General features: G+C 41.2%; 2 protein-coding genes and 1 pseudogene across 6 annotated transcripts in view; 1 reads left to right on the top strand and 2 right to left on the bottom strand.

The window, feature by feature from the left end:
- sctr (secretin receptor) overlaps window positions 1-3401 on the bottom strand; it is a 5216-nt gene extending 1815 nt beyond the window's left edge. The window contains exons 1-9 of the mRNA XM_058618985.1: window positions 3299-3401; window positions 3092-3179; window positions 2201-2311; window positions 1489-1607; window positions 1147-1256; window positions 933-1065; window positions 714-867; window positions 568-628; window positions 415-484 (exon numbers count right to left, since the gene is read on the bottom strand). Coding sequence (XP_058474968.1) covers window positions 415-484; window positions 568-628; window positions 714-867; window positions 933-1065; window positions 1147-1256; window positions 1489-1607; window positions 2201-2311; window positions 3092-3179; window positions 3299-3340 — 888 coding nt within the window. The 5' untranslated portion in view covers window positions 3341-3401. The remainder of the gene's footprint in view (window positions 1-414; window positions 485-567; window positions 629-713; window positions 868-932; window positions 1066-1146; window positions 1257-1488; window positions 1608-2200; window positions 2312-3091; window positions 3180-3298) is intronic.
- cfap221 (cilia and flagella associated protein 221) lies at window positions 3336-25141 on the top strand. Of its 5 annotated transcripts, none has more exons than XM_058618688.1 (25): window positions 3336-3480; window positions 5169-5326; window positions 5811-5911; window positions 6704-6790; window positions 6872-6967; window positions 8006-8106; window positions 8356-8459; window positions 9827-9986; window positions 10506-10626; window positions 10743-10851; window positions 10959-11067; window positions 13590-13656; window positions 13978-14061; window positions 14236-14331; window positions 15875-15986; window positions 16074-16171; window positions 16464-16550; window positions 17755-17862; window positions 17966-18145; window positions 18244-18329; window positions 19125-19194; window positions 19353-19450; window positions 23127-23219; window positions 23295-23402; window positions 24692-25141. In XM_058618688.1, exons 2-25 carry the CDS (start codon window positions 5194-5196, stop codon window positions 24864-24866), a joined length of 2583 nt encoding a protein of 860 aa, XP_058474671.1. In that variant the 5' UTR covers window positions 3336-3480; window positions 5169-5193; the 3' UTR covers window positions 24867-25141. The 5 variants fall into 5 exon arrangements, with proteins under 5 accessions (XP_058474671.1, XP_058474702.1, XP_058474681.1 ...); XM_058618698.1 differs by lacking the exon at window positions 3336-3480 and adding an exon at window positions 3994-4130; XM_058618704.1 differs by lacking the exon at window positions 3336-3480 and adding an exon at window positions 4004-4130 and having other exon boundaries at window positions 5176-5326.
- LOC131447279 (nuclear factor 7, ovary-like) lies at window positions 20265-21823 on the bottom strand (annotated as a pseudogene).

Raw genomic sequence — 25141 nt, 5'->3', positions numbered from 1 at the left:
ACGTCAGTACATTCATCCATTCATCTTCACCCTCACATGTCTGAATGCAAAATGTTAGCATAGTTTAGCACAAAGACTGTAAGCGGATGGGGACAGTTAGCCCTACCCTTTTTGAATGAATGTGTGTGCTGGTGTTTTTGTCAACAGTGTGTGGTTGCCTAGCAACCAGGACTCACCGCTCTGAGCTTTAGCAATGCTGATGCAACAATAAAGGTACATTAAAGGTGCAATAAGTATATTTTGTGTCACATTTTTATTCATTTATGAACACATGAAAATCAAGAAATAGTTTTGACATGTCGGCGGCCATTTTGTGCCACTGCGCGTGTGCAGTGAGCAACTTCACCTTCAGATGGCGCCACAGGTAAGTGCTTTTAAAGAGAGAATCAATGTAAATAATGTGTCACTTTTTACAGATATGGTGAGAAGAACCGGCACTCGAAGAATCCACCAGATCCACTCATGGCTCCTCGTTTCCCAGCAGCTAACAAACAAACAATCGAGTGAGTGAGTGAGTGAGCGAGTGAGTGAGCGAGTGAGCGAGTGAGTGAGTTTCATGCTCCTCACCCTTCATCTTCATAAAAGTATTTGGCAAATCCCCAGCAGACGATGACGACCAGAGGAAAACCTGTTAAAGACAACCATGTTTGTTTATGTGTGTGTGTGTGTGTGTGTGTGTGTGTGTGTGTGTGTGTGTGTGTGTGTGTCTTTACCCCAGCTGAGGACGATGTAGCAGGTCAGATGTTTCCTCAGGGAGAAGAAGGAGTGGCTGACCAGCGTGAACAGGAAGTGCCCCTCCACCAGCAGCCAGCTGTAGTTGGCCAGGATGGCGTAGTTTGAAAACATCAGGACCGCTTTACACGCCACCTGTGACGGGAGCCGTTAGAACGTGTCAAAGCTGACGTGTTTGTGTTTGTGTGGGACGTTCTTACAGGATAGTGGTCACAGTGGTACAGATCTTCGTTGGTGAAGAGCAGAGAGTCTCTGATGAAGATGAAGACAGCTCTCAGGATGAAGGAGATGAAGAGCTGGATGTGAATGTAGTTCCTGGTGCAGTGAAGCTTCCTGGACACAACAACGTCCACAGCGTCCAGGTAACAATCTCAGAGAACACGACTGCGTGAGAGCAACACGGTTAATCTTTACCTGAACAGACAGAAGATGGTGATGGCGACGGTGAGAGAGACGAGAGAGACGCTGTATCCTGCTGTGTACATGGTCTTCACGCAGGAGAAGAACAAGTGAGAGTCGGACGCCTGGACATGTGAGGGACAACACGGTTACAGGGACAGTCTGTCTTATCTCACAGAGAACATCAGTGATTTTAGCTGCTGGTCCTCTGCTGCCTCCTGTGGTCACTTTGTGTCACTGAACTTAGTCTAAATGAAGGATTTTTAATGGTGAACTGACAAAGTGTGTGTGTGTGTGTGTGTGTGTGTGTGTGTGTGTTTGTGTTCAAATAATATCCCATCATTCATAAACTGATACCGTGTAAAGTTCCTCTCCGAGAAACAGGAGCGTCTCGTTGAACGTGTCACCACACGCGTCCTCATGTGGGACGAGTGGACGAGTCCAACCTGTGGCTGTGCAGTTACGACGCACTGTCCCTGAGAGGCAGAGACAATCAATCACAACAATCAATCACAATCAATCAATAACAACAATCAATCACAATCAATCAATCACAATCAATCAATAACAACAATCAATCACAATCAATCAATCACAACAATCAATAACAACAATCAATCACAATCAATCAATAACAATCAATCAATCACAATCAATCAATAACAACAATCAATCACAACAATCAATAACAATCAATCAATAACAACAATCAATCACAATCAATCAATCACAACAATCAATAACAACAATCAATCAATCAATCACATCAATCAATAACAATCAATCAATAACAATCAATCACAATCAATCAATAACAACAATCAATAACAATCAATCACATCAATCAATAACAATCAATCAATAACAATCACAACAATCAATAACAATCAATCAATAACAATCAATCACAATCAATCAATAACAACAATCAATAACAATCAATCACATCAATCAATAACAATCAATCAATAACAATCACAACAATCAATAACAATCAATCAATAACAATCAATCATGAGCGTGTGTGTGCGCGCGTGTGTGTGTGTGTGTGTGTCGGCCGGCTGCTCACCCTCTGAGTTAAAGAAGCGTGGACACGGCTGAGACACAGTTTCCCCGACAGCAGCATGAGGCCAACAGTTGAGCTGGTCCCACATCCCCTCACAGTGGACACTGACATTTTCTTTATGAAGAAACACACACACACACACACACACACGGCTTTGATTGACATGTTGGTGACACGATTCCTGTCTGCAGCTCCCTCTGTGGCCACTAGGTGTCACTGAAATACTGCGACAGCTTTCCTTCACGGCAACGGTTTAATCATATTTAAAAAATATCACGAAATAAACGTCAACATTTACTCATCAACAGCTGAAATGAAGAGTTTATAAACTGGGATTATGAGATTAAAACGTCACAATTGTGGGACTAAAGGTCAATTATGAGAGTAAAGTCAAAATGAAAAACATCAATAAAACATCAATATGAGACATATTTATGCAATAAAAGTCAACATTCAGTGGTAAAAAGTTAAAATTATGAGATAATAATGAGACTGAATAAGATTAAATTTAAGAGATACAACAATATGAAATAAAAAGTTCAAATATGACTAAATAGTCAGAATTAAGGGATTAAAAGTCACTTTTCGAGATAAAAGGCAAAATTAAAAGACCATCAAGATTAAGAGGAAATCATTTGTTATTATGAAATAAAAAACTCTGAATTATGACAGAAAGGTAATTATGCAATAAAGTAATGAGATTAAAGTCAACATATTAGTGATATAAAGGTTGATAAGTATATGATGCAATAAAAGGGTCAAAATGATCCGATAAAAAAGTCCAGTTACAAGATAAGACGTCGAAATGATGACACAAAAAGTTAATTATAAAATAAAAAAGTGAAAACAAAGATAAAAAGTTTATTCATGAAAATGCTGATGTGTTTTTTTCACCTGTGGTCGTGTGTGAATTAAAGAGAACACACTTCTCTTCTTCCCTCTGCAGGTGAACGTGTGGATGACAACCTGATGAAGATTCAGCCTGATGAACCAATGACATCATCACTTCACCTTTACTTCCTCTAATAACAACAACAACAACAACAACAACAATAATAATAATAATAATAATGATGATAATGATGCGTTTGTTTTACTCACCAGTGCAAACAGGAAGACTCCGATGAGTCCTTCTGTCCTCATGGTCTCTGACAGGATGAAGACAGACAGCTGTGTCCGTCCACACGTGAAGACGTCCACATGTGTGAGGACCACGATGATGATGATGATGATGATGATGAATCAAACACAGGAACCTCCTCCCTGCACAGTTTACACAACCTGTAAGGACATTTAAAACACACTTCCTGTCATCTCCTTCAAAATAATGTGTGTTATTTCCCACAGGACACACGTTTAAGTCTGCTTTAATATCTATATTAATGCAGTTCACAACATTATTTAAGCAAACAACGTGTATAAAAGGTGCAGTTCCCCGTCCTCAAGTTTAAATGAAGTGGAGAAATAGTCTAATCAATTCCAAGGGTTTTGCGTTGAAATAAAAAGGTGCAATTCAACTTTATGATGTTTAAATGAAGTAGATTGTGTGTATTTTGTGACAAATTGTCCAAAACTGACTTTTAAATAAACATTTTAAACATTAAAAAATATTTAAATGAGCCTCAGTGTGAAAGATTAAGCTTACATTTATTTATTAAAACAAAATTGTAAATTATAAATGTTTATTTCACGTACGAGCGGCTTTTATTTTGAAGGTGTAAAGATAGGTTCTCAGTGTCAGGGCGGAAGTTTACGGTCTCCTCCTCGGAGCCCTGCCCCCTCGGAGCGCCGCCGTCCCCATGGCAACAGGACTGTGTCGGTTTGACAGCAGCGGCGGTGGCTAATGAGGAAAACAGCACAGCCGCGAAATTAAGCGGAACACGAGCGTTTTTCTGTGTTTACGACACAAAACAGACGCTTGTATGAAACGCGGGTGAGTTGTGACGTAGTTTGTTTCACCAGAAACTCATAAAAGTCGCGTTTTTGTCTAATTAACGCGAGTCTAATGAAGCTAACACTAGCTAATGAAGCTAACGTGATTAGCCTCGTGTTTTCTCAGTGTTTGAGCATTAAATACAAACTTTAATGCAACTTTATTCAAAAAGCACCTCGAGTTGGTGAAGTTAAACACATCCCAGACCAAGTTTAATCTCATTTAATGTAAATATTGAATGAAAAAGTAGGATTTTCTTGAAACCAAACCTTTTAAACTTTGATTGTGTCACATTTATTCATATTTATTCTTTGTCTTTTTATTGTTTTCTTTATTTTCTAACTGTATTTTTGTCAAATAAAAGTCCAGCATAGGCCAGAAATGAGATTTGAGGGTGTCATTAGATTTATAAACAGCGAGCAGGTCAAACATGTGTTTTAAAACCACATTAATCAAATGAAATATAACTTTTTTTGTCCCTAAAAGGAAAGTTTTTTTTTTTGGACAAAAGAGCTACAGCAGCTGCAGGACCAAACACGCACCCTACAAAGTCATAGTCATGTGATAAATTGCTTTTTAATAATTACAAAACCAGTTTGTGTGATTTTCCAGCTTCTTAAATGTGAATATTTTCTTTTTTCTTTGCTCCATAAAACAAAAAAATAATTAAAAAAGAATCATTTTGTGTTTGTGGACAAAAACAAGACATTTAAGAACATCATAATTTCCAGGTTTGACAAACGCTGATCAATATTTTTCAAAATGTTTTGATATTTTATGTAAAATAGTCGACAGATTAGTAGATTATGAGTCACAGACCTATTTTAAACACATTAAAATATGACATTAAAAAACCACGTTGTAAAAACAAGGCGTCTTTTTATATTTTACTTTGCCAGGCTGAGGTTTACCGACATAATGTTTCCTGCTGTGTTTTCTCCTCCGTCCATCCGTCCGTCTGTCTGTCTGTCTGTCTGTCTGTCCGTCTGTCTGTCCGTCTGTCCGTCTGTCTGTCTGTCTGTCTGTCTGTCTCATGAGGAGCCAGAGCTGACCTGTTGTCAGGATGGAGGTGGCCTCTGCTGCCCCACAGACTGTCCCAGAGCCGCTGAGGAGTCGGAGGACACCTCTGCCTCTGAGTCAGCTGGTGGAGAGGAGCAGAGGCAGAGCCCACATCCCCAATTATCTGCTGGATTCAAGTATGTGTTAACGTGACGGTCTGTGCTGTTGTCAGTGTAAACCACTCACTCTCCCACACCAAAGCCCACAGAGCAAACCAGTGATTTTAACATCACACACACACACACAGGAGTTGTTGATCCACTGCTGCCTCCATCACTAAGTTCAAATGACTTATTTTGTAAAATTCTTTGTGTTTAAAATCCTTTGTTCAGATTGACCTCAGTGACACAAAGTGACCACACGAGGCAGCAGATGCCCAGCAGCTAAAATCACTGATTTTCTCTCTGGACTTTGGTGTGGGAGAGTGAGTGGTTTACAAACGTCAGTTTCCTGTTTACACCTGTTAAAACCAAACCTCTGTTCGAGCCTGCAGTGATGATGAAACCAATATTTAAGTTTAATATGATTGATTTTGAATGTAAATAAGCCTGCGTTCAATGACGTTTTTTCTGCTTTGAGAAAACTTGATCTTATTTGACCATTTTCTTTCTTTTCCTATAGAAATCTACACTAAACTACAGAGCAACAGCCTGATTGAAGCGGATCCTCCGGAGCTTCACTTCAGTGGCTTTGAGCCGGGGAAAGACTGCGTCAAGATCCTGGTGAGAAAAAAAACAACCAAAATGATCAAGTTTTAATGAGTTTCTTTGTTATTTGGAGCAAAGTAACCAGAAAATATTCCCATTTAAGAAGCTGCAAAATCACACAAACTTTCATTTAATTATTAAATAATAAAACAGACTTACTGCTTGATTATCAGAATACTTAAAAGGTGTAAAATGTGCAGGTGTATTTGTTGTATTGATGGAAAGTCAGTTTCTATGCAGATGATACATGATGAGCTTCCTCTGATTCTGTTACTGTTGTTTAAAAAACAATTCACATTTAAGAAGCTGGAAAATCACAAAAACGTCTTTTAATCATTAAAAAAAAGCCTCAAAACCAATTGATCGCTTATCAAAATAGTTAATAATTGGTTTATCGCATCAGCAAACCTTCTAGAACCCTCTACAGCCTTTATTCTTCCATATTTATTCATTTTGCACAACAAAGAACATTTATATCATACATGTGCTTGGACATGAGTATAAAAATATGACATTCATTTTACTCCAGAAGAGATGAAACCATCTCTGGACTAAAAAAACGTAATAAAACAATTATAAATACCTGTATTTAGGGTTCATTTCTACCTAAATGTGATTATTTTGAATGGGCACTGATTTTAGTCACAGTATAGTCGTTTATTTTGAACATGTGAACAGTTTATTTAATATATAAATTAAATAAACTACAAAAACTCTTATTTGTATGTATTTCTGTTGCATTTCTGGACTGTGCTGGCAAAAACAAATAAGAAAAATGCATATGCAAATGTAAATATTCTCCTGCAGAAACTAATCAACGTCTCCTGTGAAGTCATGAATATTCACATCATTCCCACACAAACCAAGCACTTCCAGACATCTTACACCAAGAAGGTACGTCTTTATTCTACATATTTAACCTTTGCCGACCTGATGACGTGATTCAATCCCCCGCACGTGTCTTTTATTGTGAAGTTTCGACTCATACCGGGCCTCGCCTACACGCTGAGAATCCGATTCTGTCCCAACGAGTGGCGATACTTCTACGACTGCGTCCGGGTTCACTGTGAGGTGAGGATACATGCGGCCGTCCTTAATCTAATGACACACAAAACACATTATCTTTGGGTTAACAGCAACTGGAAACACGTAATCTCATCGAGCTGACACTGATTTCCTCCTGGCTCTTCTCATCTGATGACCTGTGTCTCTGAGCGTCCTCCACTCTTTCATCTTCCATGTCAGGGCTCTCACACTCTCCTGACCCGAGGATTTTTATCCTTCCGCATCATAACAAACACTTTTACTTTGAAATTCTCTCATGATGCGTCATAATTATCTGTTTTATTGTGAAATATTTTATCCTTCCACATCATAACAAACACTTTTACTTTGAAATTCTCTCATGGTGCGTCATAATTATCTGTTTTATTGTGAAATATTTTATCCTTCCACATCATAACAAACTCTTTTACTTTGAAATTCTCTCATGATGCGTCATAATTATCTGTTTTATTGTGAAATATTTTATCCTTCCACATCATAACAAACACTTTTACTTTGAAATTCTCTCATGGTGCGTCATAATTATCTGTTTTATTGTGAAATATTTTATCCTTCCACATCATAACAAACATTTTTACTTTGAAATTCTCTCATGATGCGTCATAATTATCTGTTTTATTGTGAAATATTTTATCCTTCCACATCATAACAAACACTTTTACTTTGAAATTCTCTCATGATGCGTCATAAATATGATAAAGTTTAGGGAAATGTCTCCTGTCGCCAAGTATCCTGTGTCCGTCAGAGTTCCCACGGGTCCTGGAAATCCTTGAACATTTGTGAATTTTAATCAAAACATTCAAGGACCTTGAAAGTTTTTGAAAATCACCCTTTGTAGATATGAGTCATTGAAAGTGCTGGAATATTGTGCTTGAAAAGAATGTCTTGTGCTGCCAATGTGCCCTTCACAGTTCCCACGGGTCCATGAAATCCTTGAAAGTTTGTAAATGTATTTTATTTTTTCACTCTTTTCTCCATGCGGCCCGCATGTGGCCCACGCCCCACAGGTTTCACGTGTTCATGTTGTCCTGCACTCTTTCTCAGGGCGAGGAGAACCTGTTAATTCCAGTTCACGCTTACCCTGTCATTGATGACCTGCACATCCCTCCTCATATCGACCTGTCAGCCGTACCGCTCGGACACAGGTGTGTGTGTGTGTGTGTGTGCGTGTGTGTGTGTGTGTGTGTGTGTGTTTGTGTCTGTATGTGCGCGTGTGTGTGTGTGTGTGACCTGCTTCCTGCCTGAAGACTCTCCCGTCTGTCTCCTGGTATTCTTCCGTGCAGTCAACCATGCCTCGTTTGCCCGTTGGCGTCAAATCATAAAAAAATCACCTCATTTTTTCCTTTGATGTGTTATTTTTATCTATATTTATGATGATTTGTCTCCCCTCCCAGTGTGAGCCGTGTTATTCTGCTGAGATGCAGCTGTCCCATTGACTTTGAGTTTCAGGTGCACGTTATCCAGCCACACGAGGCGTTCTCCATCCACCCGCTCACAGGTGAATTTCCCTGAATAAACACAGTTGTGTGTTGTGTGTGTGTTGTGTGTGTGTGTGTTTTTAGGCCTCTATGGTAACGAGCACTGTGAGCTGTGTTTTGTCAGCCTCCTGCTCGCCTCGGTGTTGTATGTTGAATAAATCAGTGCAGGAGTTGAAGGATGACTGTCGTTTGTTAGGTCTGTGGAGCATCACAACGCGTCGGAAGAGTCGGAAGAGACTCTTGGGATTGGGTTGTTTTTTGTGTCTGGATACAAAGTGATATAAATGACTTTCTACTTTTAGAAATAAACAAACATTTTTTCGACATAAACAAAAACCATGTTACAACAGCTGGACTTCACTGTGTGAATGGAATATATGTTTATTTTTCAGTCGTTTTTAATCAGGCACCACGACAGCCCCTGAAAGAAACCAGGAAAGGAATTTTAATGTTTCCAAAGTATATTTTAATATTCATGTTTTTTAAAAAGCTAACAATTTAAACTGTTCAATTTGTACTTTTAGCAACGTGTGACTAATTATTTTAGCCATTTAGCCTCTACTTTTGTTCCTGTCACGCTGAGTCATTTCTGAAGGTTATTTTTAATCAGGCACCACGAGAGCCCCTGAAAGAAACCAGGAAAGGAATTTATTTTAATGTTGTCAAATGTTCCGTCCAATGTTCATTCCAAAGCATATTTTAATATTAACATTTCACTGTTCAAACTGTTTGATTTGTCATTTTAGCAATGCCATTTAGCCTCAAAGGTTATTTTTAATCGGGCATCAAGACGGACGTCCGTCAGCCCCTGACAGAACTCGGGGGCTAATTATAAGCTGCTTAGCATATTGTTTGCCTATTATTTTAGCGGTTCGTCGTCATTTAGCATGTATTTTAGCTGTTTTATATTATATTATTTTAGTACCGTGATTTTTAGAGTTTTAGTCACTTAGTAGTTTAATGTTAGCCATTTTCACTAACCTCTCTACTAATTATTGAACTTGAACTGTTGGCTAACTACTTTAGCCGTTTAGCTTGTCCTCATGTTGTTAATTAGTTACTTCTAGTTAACTAATTAACCTGTAGCTAATCATTTAGCCTGTGTATTTAAGCTATTATTGAGAAGGTTAAGTTAGAACATTAAGCTAAAACTGTAATGTTCGCCTTTGTTTTAATCTTTTAATTTGTTTGTGTTTTTGTTAATGACTAGTCTTTAACTGTGTGAGCTAAAAACCTTAGCTGTTTATTCTGTTTCTTTTGAACTCTTTACTACTGGCTGGATAATATATTTACCTTATTGTTCAGCCAGTTAAGCCTGAACTGTCTTATTATTACATGAAAGCAATTATCTGTCCATGTTTCTCATGTGTTGTCGTGGTGATCGCAGGTGTGATACCAGCTCATGGTGAGGTGAAGCTCACCGTGACCTTTAAACCCTCGCAGTATGAAACCTGTCAGGTCACGATGCAGCTGCTCATCTCGCAGTTTAACACCAAGCCGTTCCTCTGCACCGTCACGGGCAGGTGTGCTCCTCTGTCAGCACTCAGGTAAATTACTTTGTTTAAATCTTTGTTACGTCTGAGTTTAACTTGGATTTCCTCCTCAGCTCCTCAGTAAATCCACTTCTCAGTTACACTGGAGCCTATTTGTGGTTAAAAACATGCCCTTGACTGGAGTGAGACAAATGTGCCTTGTGTGCTGCTGATTAGAAGTTCCCATTTGTGGGAAGTGCGATATTTAATTCTGTTCCCACGAGAAAGAGGAGGCCATCCATCACACGATGGCGACAGCAGCAACAGCAGCTCCATCCACTCCCACCGTCTCGCCGTTATCTCGACCACAAGTTAATAATTCATGGAAATAGCTCGGCGGCTGTTGCGGCGATATCAAGATGGATATGCCGCCCGATGGAGGTTTAGCATATAAAACATTCTCCCGCTGTTTGCTGGAACCAAATATAAGATGAGCTCCGTGCAATGGGAGACAAATTAAGAAAGCTCACTCACTTTGCTCTGTTTTCACAGGTTTTTAACTCTTTTACTGACTTATTTTGTCCCTCGTCATAGTCAGGTGGAAAGAAAGTCAGGTCACGGAGATGCAGCGCGTCCAGAACCTTCTGCCGTCGGTCAGGTGCCTCCTCGAAGTCAAACCAAAGTCAGGTCAACGAAGGATGCTGGGAAATTAAAGGTAGACTTTGGTCCATGAAAGTATCAGGAGAGAGTTAATGTAAAAAAAAAAAAAAAGGAGATTCAACATTTTTATGAAAGTAGAGTGTGATGGTGTGATGCTTTATTTTGACACAGAGAGATCAGCGTGGGCTGAAACCGCCGGTGGACGTCTGCACTCCTGCAGGAGTTGCAAAGATGTTGATGAAAGATACAAACAAACTCAGCTCCAAAGCCCTGAGAGAAGGTAGATAAGACCTCCTCCTCACCAAAGTCTGTGTTGTAAATGTACTACTTTATATTGTGTAAGTTTTCACATGATTTGTCCTCATGTGTCTCTGACTTCCTCTGCAGCTCTGTCCTGTGGCAGCGCGAGCGGCCTCCACAACAAGCAGATGAAGGAGGCACTTTTCCTCAAAAAGCTTCATCAAAACGTCAAGGAGAACGACAACCACCTCAGATGGTAGGTTAAACTAAAAACAGGGAGATTTATGATTTCATCTTTGAATGGTTGGACTGTCTGATTAATATTTGGATTTATTAAAGCAATCACAAATCATATTTACATCCAGAAAGAGGTCGGACAGGACGAGACAAACTGAGGCGGTCAAAGAAAATGAGTTTCCATCCATTTAAAACATAATGAGACTCAGCTGCACACTTTGATTACATGATGTTGATCTGATAATGCATCTTAAAGACGACCGATAACATGACACCGATATCTGATAATGCATCTTAAAGACGACCGATAACATGACACCGATATCTGATAATGCATCTTAAAGACGACCGATAACATGACACCGATATCTGATAATGCATCTTAAAGACGACCGATAACATGACACCGATATCTGATAATGCATCTTAAAGACGACCGATAACATGGTGCCGATATCTGATAATGCATCTTAAAGACGACCGATAACATGACACCGATATCTGATAATGCATCTTAAAGACGACCGATAACATGACACCGATATCTGATAATGCATCTTAAAGACGACCGATAACATGACACCGATATCTGATAATGCATCTTAAAGACGACCGATAACATGGTGCCGATATCTGATAATGCATCTTAAAGACGACCGATAACATGACACCGATATCTGATAATGCATCTTAAAGACGACCGATAACATGGCACGATATCTGATAATGCATCTTAAAGACGACCGATAACATGACGCCGATATCTGATAATGCATCTTAAAGACAACTGATAACATGACACCGATATCTGATAATGCATCTTAAAGACGACCGATAACATGGTGCCGATATCTGATAATGCATCTTAAAGACGACCGATAACATGACACCGATATCTGATAATGCATCTTAAAGACAACCGATAACATGGTGCCGATATCTGATAATGCATCTTAAAGTCGACCGATAACATGACACCGATATCTGATAATGCATCTTAAAGTCGACCGATAACAGGACACCGATATCTGATAATGCATCTTAAAGACGACCGATAACATGACACCGATATCTGATAATGCATCTTAAAGACAATATTGACCGATATCATGGCGCCGATATCTGATAATGCATCTTAAAGACGACCGATAACATGGTGCCGATATCTGATAATGCATCTTAAAGACGACCGATAACATGACACGATATCTGATAATGCATCTTAAAGACGACCGATAACATGACACCGATATCTGATAATGCATCTTAAAGACAATATTGACCAATAACATGACACCGATATCTGATAATGCATCTTAAAGACGACCGATAACATGACACCGATATCTGATAATGCATCTTAAAGACGACCGATAACATGACACCGTTATCTGATAATGCATCTTAAAGACGACCGATAACATGACACCGATATCTGATAATGCATCTTAAAGACGACCGATAACATGACGCCGATATCTGATAATGCATCTTAAAGACGACCGATAACATGGTGCCGATATCTGATAATGCATCTTAAAGACGACCGATAACATGACACCGATATCTGATAATGCATCTTAAAGACGACCGATAACATGACACGATATCTGATAATGCATCTTAAAGACGACCGATAACATGACACCGATATCTGATAATGCATCTTAAAGACAATATTGACCAATAACATGACACCGATATCTGATAATGCATCTTAAAGACGACCGATAACATGACACCGATATCTGATAATGCATCTTAAAGACGACCGATAACATGACACCGATATCTGATAATGCATCTTAAAGACGACCGATAACATGACACCGATATCTGATAATGCATCTTAAAGACGACCGATAACATGACACCGATATCTGATAATGCATCTTAAAGACGACCGATAACATGACACCGATATCTGATAATGCATCTTAAAGACGACCGATAACATGGTGCCGATGTCTGATAATGCATTTTAAAGCCGATCCTCGTTAATGATATTAAGTTTCCTCTGAGTCAAATACGACACATTTATTTTAGAAACAGAAACAATTGTAATAGATAATTCTGTGATCATTCACATTTACATGGAGAAAGAGGTCAGGAGGTCAGGAGGTCAAGAGGTCCAGAGGTCAACCAGCCAGAACTGAGGTGCTCAAAGAAAATGAGTTTCCATCATTTAAAACGTAATAAAGAGATATGACGATACATTTTCAAACAGAATGAAAGTGTCTCGTTATGAAAGTGTGTCAGTAGAAGTTTTATGGCTCTGATTTCGCTCCCGAGTTCATTAAATCGTTGTGCAGATGCTGATTAATTACTTTGTGTGTATCCAACACATTCATTTCAGCTTAATTAATCTCACTCAGACACAAAAAAACAAGCAAATTAAGGGGAATTCTTTATCAGTCTGACACACAAACATGACGAGTCCCTGCGTCCACGACTCCACTTAACATTGTCATCCACCGTTACACTGTCCATATTTTCAGCTTTTAATAATGTTGTTGTTGTTGTTGTTTTATCTGCACACAGGAAGTCCCACGTGGGGAAGGAGCCGGTGTCGGAGAAAAGCAGGAGGCAGATAGTGGAGCACAGACAGGTGGCGCTGCATGAACACACTGTCAGAGTTCATCTGACAGTGCTTCACAAACACAGTGTCCTCATCTGCTGTTACTGAACCACGTCACGACATCCACACCGAAGCTGACACATGTTTTCACATAGACTTTATGTTTAGAACTCACAGTTTACAGCCTCACGTCATCACACGCTCTTCCTTTGTGTTGGAACGTCCTAACAGTCGACACTGTGAGGCTGTGTGAGTGAGACAGGATTTGAAATGTGTGTGCGCGCGCGCGTGTGTATACTGTGGTAAAGACACTGTATGTAGTTTAACAGTGCACAGTCTTTTTTATTAAAGGACAGACGAGGGGACATGAGACAGGTCTTTGCTGCTGGACAGACTGAAGTCTTTTCCACACGAGTGCAGTGTGAAGCTGGACAGGTAAACACACCTGTGTGTGTGTGTCTGTGTGTGTGTGTCGTCCCTTCTCTTTTATTTATTTTAGCTGTGTCGTTTTTATTAACTGTCCTTTGTTTTCCTCTAACCTCGGGAACATTGAAGTCCTTGTTTCATTCACACTTAACTCACAGCGGTGTCTTCTCTTACCTCGTCCAGGCTCCAGGGGGCGCTCCGACCTTCCACTTCCACTCCACGTTTCACCTGGAGCTGCGACACCGAGCCTTCGGACTGTTCCAGCAGGCAGCACGCAAGGTACACACACACACACACACACACACAGACTGAGCCGTGTTTCCTCGCCTCAGTCTCCGTCTCCGTCTCCGTCTCTGTCTCTGGAGACAGTTGACTTCTCGGTGGCGATGTCCCTTTAGTCCAGCCGTGTGTGAGTGTTCCAGTAAAAGCCGAGAATTCTCTGTGGGCCTTTTCCCTCAGGAAACCCTTAACATTTAAGGCCTTTTCTCATGCGTGGCTGCACTTTAACGTTTGTTTTATTCATGTAAAAAATCATCAATAAAAACATTAATATAACAGAAAATGTGATAAAAAAAGAAGAAGATAATGCTGTTTTTCCTTTTTTTTTGTTCATGGAAATGAAATAAAAAAATGGTTGGATTTAATTTTAGCACGAGTGGAGGTCACCGTGCTGCTGTGTGTCAATATTTAATGTCACATCTAATAAAGCCAGTTATGCAGGACGGCGGTGTTTACTTTTATTAATATTTGACCAGCTGATCAAATCGTCCCGCTTTGAAATGGGGGGAGAAAAAAAACACATCTAAACTATTGATTAAACACAAATAAGTCAACAGGAACAGAAGATACACAGAAATATTCAATATAATGAACAAAAGTGGAGATAAAAGATGTTTGTGTCAATATTTAAAACTCTACAGTGTCATTGTTTGAGTTCTTCACCTCAGAAAAAGCTCCGTCACTTTAAGTCTACGATATCTTAATGTGTTCACCTCCTTATGTCGTCATTTGTTTTCCAACAGGAAACTCAAGTGTGTAAACCACTCACTCTCTCACACCAAACCTCATCGAGAAAATCAGTGATTTTAACTGGTGGGGACACAGGAGCTGCTGCTGCTGCTGCTGCTCCTCTGCTGCCTCATGTGGTCACTCTGTGTCACTGAAGTTCATCTAAACAAAGGATTTCGAATGCCGAATTTTACAAAATAATACATTAGATCTTACTGATGGGGCAACAGTGCATCAACAACTCCTGTGTGTGTGTGTGTGTGTGTGTGTGTGTGATGTTAAAAGCACTGATTTTCTCTATGGGGTTTGGTGTGGGAGAGTGAGTGGTTTATAAATGTTAGTTTCCAGCCAGGAAAGACTGTTTAATGGCTAGTTTAAGTATTAGTTTAATAAAATCAATATCAGATTAAGTCTACGATGTCTTAACAATGCCTTCATGTCACCATTTGAAAGCATTTTCCAGCTAGAAACTAAAGATTGTAAACTGTTCACGCTCCCACACCAAAGCCCATAGAGAAAATCAGTGATTTTAACATCCCAGCACACAGGAGCTGTTGATCCTCTGCTGCCTCCATCACTAAGTTCATACGTCCTTTTTTAATGAATTCGGTGTTTGAATTATTTCATTTAGACTGAACTCAGTGACACAAAGTGACCACACCTGTGTCCCCGCCAGCTCAAAGCACTGATTTTCTCTGTGGTTTACAGTCTTGTCTTCAGTGTGTCTCACAGTGAGATAATGACGTGATCATGTTGTTGTGATGTCGCAGACTGGATTAGAGGAGGTGTTTAACGTTGTTCCGCTCTCTCGCAGGTTGTGATACGATGTCGGGCAAACCGGAGACTCACGTGTTTGAAGAAACACACGAAGAACCTGCCGTCACCGTCGCTGCCGTCGCCGCCGTCGCCGCCGTCGCCTCAGAAAGGTTCACATTATCACTCACACATTTAATATTCTTATAATACTTCTTGAAGAGAAATTAAAAGCAGCCTCTTGTGTGTGTGTGTGTTAGTGAAGGACAAGGAGACGACGGCGTGTGATGAGAAGATCCCGCCAGACAAAGTCTTCCCCTCTTCTTTTCCCGTCTTCTCCATGGAAGACGAGCCTCTGGTGAGTGTGTCAAAATAAAATCACTTTCCCCTCGTTACGTCGTCAATAACCTACATGTGAGCCGACGTGGAGGACACGCGTGAAAGATCACCGTCACATCAACACAAGCCTAATCTAATATGTGCCTGTAAAATCACCTGTGATGCAAGCGTGAGGTTACACAGAGGATGCCCACTTCCCTGCACTCAGATTAAATCTGGCAATTTCCCTCCTCCCTGGATGCCCTGCAGAGCAGAGAAGGCCTCGGTGTTCAGCTGAACAAATAACACCATTTGTCTCGTTGATGTTTCAGGCTCTCAGTGGTTTGGTCACAGCGCCCACGGCTCCTGTGGACGTGGACGTGGACGTGACCATGTGTGTCCCTCTCTTCAAGCTTCAAGTAGGTTGTTTTTGTTTTGATGGCAACACCTGTTCATCACACACACACACACACACACACACACACACACACGTACAAACACAGACACACACACGTCTCAGCTCAAATCTCCTCTCAGTCGTGTTAAAGATTAAATCACTTTCCACTCAAAACGTCCTCATCTTTACTTCGTCAGTCTGTCTCGCTCAGATCAATATCTCTTTTTCCAAAAGAGAAAAGGAACAATTATTGAACACAGTCAAGTTTACAAAGACAAATTCAATAACACAATTCAAAGAACCGCCAGCAAAGATGATAAGAATAACACATCAGATAATAAAGCTTGTTCTGTCTGCGTCACTGAGCCAGAAAGTCCTCGTGCAGCACAGTTAAAACAGGCAAGAAATCAGTCACAAAGAGCCTTGGAGGCTGTAATATAGTGCTTCAAAACCCATGAAACCACGTGGAATAATTCACTTTTCACTATTAAAGTTGATTATTCACTTGTTAAGTTGGTGGTTTATCTGCAGAACGAGAACAAATCTGTGGAAAATGACATAAGAGAAACATGACAATCAACACAAAAGTTATAAAAAATGATGATAAACTGAAAATAAATTGCAAAAAACTAAAATAAATCGATAAAAACAGAAAAGCACGGACTTTGCGATGAATATTTTCTGTTCTGACTGGTTACATATGTAAATAAGATCAAGTATATCACACTCATTTGAGTCGAGGTCTTTTAAATATTCGTGCGAGGAGCCTGTTGTTGTCCTTCAGATTGTTGTTATATCCGTGTGTTTGTGGTCGTCTTTGAGTGGGTTCACATGCAGAAAAACTCCTGAAACTAGGCACACGGATCAGGTCTGGTGAAAATGCGATATTGGCATAGTTCCCAGATGCGTGCGTTGCTCAAGGGCTCTATAGCGCCCCCTAAGGTGGAAACAGAAGCAAAATTGAGTTCCACTGAATTTCCCGAAACTTGGTGGGAAGATATTATCGACCAAGACGAACAAAGAAGTCCACGTAACCACAGCCTCAACTCAACAGGAAGTCGACCATTTGGAATTTTGGCGTCCATTTTGGCAATTTGCACCCTACGTAAATGAGCGAGTTTATAAATATTTGTGTCGTACTAAGAGGCGTCGGAGAGCTCTGACTTGACAAGACGGTGATATTAAGTTTTATTTAAAGTCATTGTCAGGTGCTTTTCCCCCTGCAGGTTCCTCAGCGCTACAAGCTGATGGACTACAAACCTGTGTCCACCTGGGAGGCGTTCACCTCCTACGTCCCCGCCACTCTGGCCAGACCACTTCGCTCTGGACCTCAGGTAACCTCATCATCATCATCATCATCATCATCTTCATTATACGGCGTTTTAACACCATCTGCCGGTGGGCGCCATTCATTTATCGTGTCTTTTTGTCCCCCAGGACGATGTTCAGCCTCCGTGTCCTTCAACAGAGCAGAAGAAGAAGCAGCAGCAGCAGCAGCAGCAGACGCCGCCGGAGACTGAGGAGGACGCTGTGGAATCACTGGCGTCCGTCAGTCTGAGCTTCACCGTCCCTGAAGCTCTGCTCCGACCTCTTCCTGCAAACCCTCTCAGGATTTTTGTACGCTCCGTCCACACACACACACACACACACACACACGTCCCTGCTTCCCTCCGTGATATTATTCTGTGTTTAAACTGATGTTTTACGTGTTCTAGAATCCAGCTCCAGGCCTGCAGACGTACAAACCCACTCCAAAATACATGGAGACCGACCTGGAGTTCTACCTCTCCCCTCTGCCCAGGTAACCACAACACTTTAAAGCTTTATAAAATAATATTTACTCAGTACATTGTGTGTCTTGAGGAAACGGTGAAGAATGAGGAAATCTACGATGCACACGGGCAAAGCAGAGACTAGAAGACGTATTAAAATATTCTAAAACAAGTTTTGGAATAAAAACAACAAAACAAGAGTAAGAACCGTAATTAAAGCTGGTAGCAGAAGGTGGCGCTATGCCCTTGACTCAGTTTTCTGGCCGGGTCGTTTATCTCGCGTAAGAAGTTTTGAGCCGATCGGTCGATGTACGACAGTTACAGGCCACTTCCTGTTTCGTGGCGAATGGTCGAAATTAGCCAATATTCCGATGGTTGCCGTGGTCACGCCGTTTTGAGTCTGCAAGACCTTTTGGTGACTTTTTTTTATTTTGGTACAATTAACGTGCCCAGAAGTTTGTTTGTTCATTTATGAAAATCACAGAGATGGACGGCAAATTCAAAATGACTGACTTCTTGTTGAATGAGGTGGGTGGGTCAAAGTTACAACTTCTTCTTCCTTAAAACAACAATTTTCAATTGGCAGCAAACAATATCCCTGTTTGCTAGAAAAACACCCAAATCCTCTTAAGTAGACAAAAGGAAACAATCATTTCCCTTTAAATTCCCCTCGTTTCACCTGAGAGTCGTGAAATTGGCCCTCAGTGTTCACCCCTCACAATTAAAGCACATGTATAATGAACAGTGAATGAACACTGTTGTGATCTCTTGTATATGCAGTAATCCACTGTGAGTTGTATAAAAACACATGTGTTGTGTTTCAGGTACACAGTTCCTGAGAGCAACATTTGCACAAGAACACAAACTCTTCAGAGGAAATTACTGCACCACAAGGTTATTTTTGGCCTTTTTCTTTGAAAAGCTTTTACTCTTATCTGTGAAACACTTGAACCTGCTTTTTCTTTCTTTTTGCTTTGATGATTAAATGTTATATTTGAATGAATCAGTAAATGTTAATGTGTTTCCTGTGTCTTCCTCTTGGTCTTTAACAGGAGGTGATAGAAGGTGTCATGACGTGGAAGGACTTTGATTCACTCACATTTAAATGTCTCTCGGACAAACCTGGTCTCAGCACCGCGGTCTGCAGCAGGTAGGCTTCACATCAGACATGTTTGTATCTGGACGAGCCTTTAAAACCTCCCACAATTACAGAGTAACCACACAGAAGATCTGATGTGTAACACTAACAATCACTGATTTAAACCTTAAAGAAGATTCTGAGGGAATTAAGCAGGTCTGTGAAGTGATTTCTTTATTTAAAACAAAAAAACAACATGAAACAAGACTAGACCTTAAAAACAACAATATACACGTAACATCAATGACATATTAGTCCACTGGACTGTGACCTCACTGTCGTCCTCTAAGACGTCCACCACTGGACTGTGACCTCACTGTCGTCCTCTAAGACGTCCACCACTGGACTGTGACCTCACTGTCGTCCTCTAAGACGTCCACCACTGGACTGTGACCTCACTGTCGTCCTCTAAGACCACTGGACTGTGACCTCACTGTCGTCCTCTAAGACGTCCACCACTGGACTGTGACCTCACTGTCGTCCTCTAAGACGTCCACCACTGGACTGTGACCTCACTGTCGTCCTCTAAGACGTCCACCACTGGACTGTGACCTCACTGTCGTCCTCTAAGACGTCCACCACTGGACTGTGACCTCACTGTCGTCCTCTAAGACGTCCACCACTGGACTGTGACAAAGTCACAAAGACCAAATATGAAGAAAATATCAATGACATCAGTTTTATACAAGTGTAAAATAAACGAACAGAAGAATCAGACGTCAAAGGGAACAATGACAACCAGGTGACCTTCAACCGCCTCACTTCTCTGCACTGTCCCTTTAACTAACAAACTAACTAAGAGTAAATGAAACGCTGCTGTTTGTCGTTAAGTGCTCTGTTCCTCTGTCACACAAACCTTCACTGGTAACATCTTCACTGGGACAAAATTAGAATTGAAAATGTATGGAAACATGGTGTGTGTGAAAGTGTGTGTGTGTGTGTGTATGAGTGTGTTAGTATCAGGATCAGTGAAGGACAGTCGTCCTCTGTCCCAGTCCAGAGTCACTCTGATCTTCTGGATCTTCTTCTTCAGCTGGAGAACAGACAATTTACCTGCTGACCATGTGTAGTATTTATCTTGATATAAACCTATCCTCCATAATCCAGACTCTACGTCTTTTCCTTTCCTCTGGACAGACTCTGAAACTCCCACCACCCACCCTTTATTGTCTCTGACCTGGACGTCCCAGCTGTGAGTTCCTGAGTTAAAACCCTCAGAGCTCAGGACACTGCAGTAAAGATCAAACCTCTCTGGATTATCAGGAACCTTCTGTTCGTCTCCTAGTCTCACACTGGTCAGATCTTCAGACACGATGAGTTTTGGATGAGCAGTGTTTGGGTCCAGAACCACAGGACTGTAGGAGACCACGTCCTTCATCTTGTTCCAGATGTTGAAGGCCAGGTTGCCCAGGTGTTTGGCCTCGTGTATCAGAGCTCCTGAGTGCAGCTGTGGAGGCTCCAGCAGGGGGCGCTGCTGCTCTCTGTAGTTGAGCAGGAAGACGACGTCTTCAGCTCTCAGCTCGTCCTCTGTGGCTCTGACTGTATCTGATAGAGCTTCTATCTCTCTGCTCAGAGCCTCCATCTTCTCCTTCATCATGTGACTCTTCTGCTGCTCTTCCTCCCTCAGTGCAGCCATCCTGGTCTCCTCTTCCTCTTTTAGAAACTGATGAAGCTTCTTAAACTGCTCCTTCATCCGTGTCTCTGTGCGTCGGGCCTGGACTTTAATGTGTTCTGCTGTTTGATCAAACTCCACCTGAACTTCCTTCAGATTCTCTAAGTTCTTCTTGAAGGTCTCCAGAGTCTCCTGAAGTTGCTTCTTGTGTTCTTGTGCAGCTTCATCGATGGGTCTGAACGTGTGGCCGATGTGTTTTTCTGAATCTCTGCAGACGAGACACACTGGCTGCTGATGGTCCAGACAGAAGAGTCTGACTTTCTCAGAGTGCTGACTGCAGAGAACCTCTGAAGACCTCTGACCTCACTCCTGTAAGAAGGTCTCACACATGTTCTTTAAAACCAGGTTACATGGTGGGTCCATTGAAGCCCTTCTCTTACAAACAGGACAGGCTGTTGTTGGTCTGTCTCTCCACCATGTCTTCACACAGTCTTTACAGAAGCTGTGGCTACAGGACAGAAGGACAGGATCTCTGAAGACCTCCTGACAGACGGGACAGCAGAGATCCTCCTCTAACCTGGAGGCCATTTTGTCTGTGAGAGAAGCTGAAAACAGAGCAGACACAGAGTGGAGTCAGTCAGGACTCCTCGTCCTCTACTGACTTCACTGAAGTTCACTTTGAGTCAAACTCACCTTCAGTGTGTGGACGAGTGGACGAGTGGACGAGTGGACGGAGCAGCTGGACTCAGATCGTCTGATCTTCAGTCTGCTTCTCATCACTCACGGACGACGACTGACTGTTTCTCAGTTCATGTCGGGTGAGTCAAGTGAGGGGGCGGAGCCTGCTGCTGCCTCACCTAGAACACAGGTTGGGTTTCATTCCACAGATTCGTCATAAGAATTGTTGACTTGATCATATGGTTTCAAACATGAACACTGTCTCCTCCCACTTTCAAGAGGCGTGACCAGCAGACATAGATGAACCCAGTTGTACAGACCTACAACCAATCACACAATGACCTGGATGACGTATGCAGAGCAAAGGATTTTCATCAGCCTGAAGAAAAAGGTGTTTGACTGCAGTCAGCCATCCCACACTTTTATTTTGGAAGAAAAGCCAAACTTTCATTGTTTCTGAGAATCAAACATGGAAATGTAAACTGTGACTCGTGAAGCTGAACGGTGGCCATTTGACGCGACTTTTTTAACTCTGTTATGACGCGGCAAGATGAATTAAACTGTGACGCTGCATTTTAAACTTGAGAATATTCAGTATTTTAGTGTTTCCACCTCTTTTTTATTATTGATGTTTTATATTTTAAAGCTGACATATCCAACTTGTACTTGTCATGTTATGTGGACGACTGATTCAGTGTGACACAGACGAGACAAAAGTGATATTAACGGTAAAATAGCAATAACAGTTTCAGGTCGCTCCAACTTTCCAAGATGGAAATCCAAGTACTTGGAAGTAGTACAGGCCACTTCCTGTTTTGTGGCCAAATTCAAAATGTCTGTCCAACTTCCTGTTGGGTCAAGCTTATGTTTGTAGACGTGTTCAGGGTCGGTCTCTTGTGGTGAATGTACAGCAAAGTTAAAGGGCACTCCCTGTTACGTGGCAAACGTTTGAAATTTACCTAAATTCCGGTGGTTGCCTTGGCCACGCCCTTTTGAATCTGCATGACCTTTTGGTAACTTTTCATCTTTGATGTGTCACGTACAAATTTTACACATTTCTTTTAGTTTCTTTTTAGTTGGTTTGATTAACACGCTCAAACGGGTTCGTACATTTACAAAAAAGCCATATTCAAAATGGCCGACTTCCTGTTGAGTTGAGGTCGTGGACCTGATTGACTTTTTTGTTCGTCTTGGGCTAAGACATGTTTCCACCAAGTTTCGTGAAATTTGGTGCAACTTAGTTTCGGCTTTGTCCATTCATTTTATCTTCTTTTTTTTTATCACCAGTTCTGATTTTCTCGCCCAATTTTTTGTCTGTTTTCACCAACGTTTTGTCTGGTTGTGTGTGTGTGTGTGTATGTGTGTGTGTGTGTGTGTGTGTGTGTGTGTGTCCTGTAGGTCTGTGGACTACAACACAGACGTCCTTCCTCTCACTGGTCCTCGTCCTCTCTCTGCTCCCCTGGACGATGTCTCAACACTCATGGACAAAGAGTGAGTACATCATCACACTCACTCACACACACACACACACAGCGTTTTCTTTACTCTCACTGTGTGTATGTGCAGGTGTGAAGGCTCAGGAGTCCAGCTCACACCAGCCATGATCAGAGCCCAGTTTCTACCTGGAGATGCTGTCGTCTCCCGTAGCAACCGGGCAGCAGGAGCAGCGGGCAGGTATGACGTGTGCGTTACTAAGACTGGAGATTATTCATACCAGAGAAATGACAGTAAATGTGTTGAGCAGAGTTTTTTATTATTTGTGTAGAGGGAGCGTCCTCATAAGCAGGAAGTGAATCAACATTTAAATGATGTACCAGCTGTTCTCAGTGAAAGTGACCAGTCCACTTTAATAAACAAACATTTATACCTTTAATTTTGTTATTTTAACATGAAATCATGTGTTTATTGTCTGTGTGTGTGTGTGTGTGTGTGTGTCCACAGCTGTTTCCGTGTTGATAACACGTTGTAAATCGAATGTAAACAAGTCAAAACAGTTTTAAGGTTTTGTATTTGCTTCTATTATTTATTTATCCTTTTTTAAATTTGAGGACAAAGGTTGAATATAAAGTATTTTTTTGTGTTTCCAACCTTTGACATGGATATTTGATCCCATTTTAAAGCTAATATACGCGTCTTAAACAACACCGTATATGTTTATAATGCGTTATAAGATAAACTTGATTTATGACGCAGAGGGAGAAGAGAGAATAGCGTTCATTTGATTACATGTACGGTGGTTTTTCTCACCACTGGGTGATTATGACGACACAAGCTCTTCTTATCAGCGTCTTTATGACACGGGGACACAAACGTTGTCCCTTTAAGAACTGAAATATAGACGTTTTAAACTTTGTCTCCTGCAGGAAAATAATATTTAATATAATATGAGTGAGTCTCTCTTCTACCAGTGTCATACATACTATATATACGTGTATATATATGACAGGAAACTGAAGTTTGTAAACCACTCACTCTCTCACACCAAAGCCCATAGAGAAAATCAGTGATTTAAGCTGCAGGGACACAGGAGCTGCTGGTCTACTGCTGCCTCGTGTGGTCACTGAGGTTAATCTTAATGAGAGACTTTAAAAGCCGAATTGACAAAATAAGACATTTGAACTTAGTGATGGAGGCAGCAGTGGATCAACAACTCCTGTGTGTGTGTGTGTGTGTGTGTGTGATGTTAAAATCACTGATTTTCTCTATTGGGTTTGGTGTGGGAGAGTTTTAACGGGCTAAAAACGTACGATTTTAGCCCGTTATCAGCTTCAGTCTCAGATATTTTAGAACATAGTCATGTCTTAATCTCACTGTTAGACGTCTTCATGACAGATAGGGACACAAACGTTGTCCACTGTCCCTTTTAGGAACTGAAACAAAGACGTTTTTCTGTCTTAAAGTCGTGAAAATGGAAACGGCCTCTGTCTTTATCTGTACGTCGCTGTTAAATCTTGTTGTTTCAGGCAGCAGACGGAGGTCCGGGTGGAGGCAGCGAGCCCACGTGTCTTCAACCAGATGGGACGGCGAGTCACGGCGAGGCTGAAGCAGCTGGGCGCCGCCAACGGAGCCGCTCATCCACCGCGTGGTGACCGTGAGGAGGCAAAAACACCAGCACACTCAGACGATGTGAACACGTGATTCACATTCACTCACAAGGACCACACATATACACACACACACACAATATGAAGAGACTATAAAACCTTCACCCACTTTCCCCACAAAAAGAATATTGTAATCCCACCAGCCACTCCCAATCTGTACATATGCTCCAGTACATAATCCCATCCAACAATGTTCATTTCAAATCTGTGGAAAAAGGAAAACAAATTAAACCTCACTTTGTTGCACACGACTGTGGTATATCATCGTATATCATATAGTACATTTGACAAATAAACTACTTGACTTGA

This window comes from Solea solea, chromosome 2, assembly GCF_958295425.1.
Source record: "Solea solea chromosome 2, fSolSol10.1, whole genome shotgun sequence".
Lineage (NCBI taxonomy): Eukaryota > Metazoa > Chordata > Actinopteri > Pleuronectiformes > Soleidae > Solea > Solea solea.
This window is presented reverse-complemented; position numbering and strand designations above follow the sequence as displayed.

Excerpts from the sequence above, each read along its gene's own strand:
- cfap221 (XM_058618688.1), top strand. The coding sequence starts at position 5,194 with ATGGAGGTGGCCTCTGCTGCCCCACAGACTGTCCCAGAGCCGCTGAGG. Across the intron at positions 8,460-9,826 it reads CTCCATCCACCCGCTCACAG|GTGTGATACCAGCTCATGGT; the intron begins GTGAATTTCCCT and ends TGGTGATCGCAG. Across the intron at positions 18,330-19,124 it reads TACCTCTCCCCTCTGCCCAG|GTACACAGTTCCTGAGAGCA; the intron begins GTAACCACAACA and ends GTTGTGTTTCAG.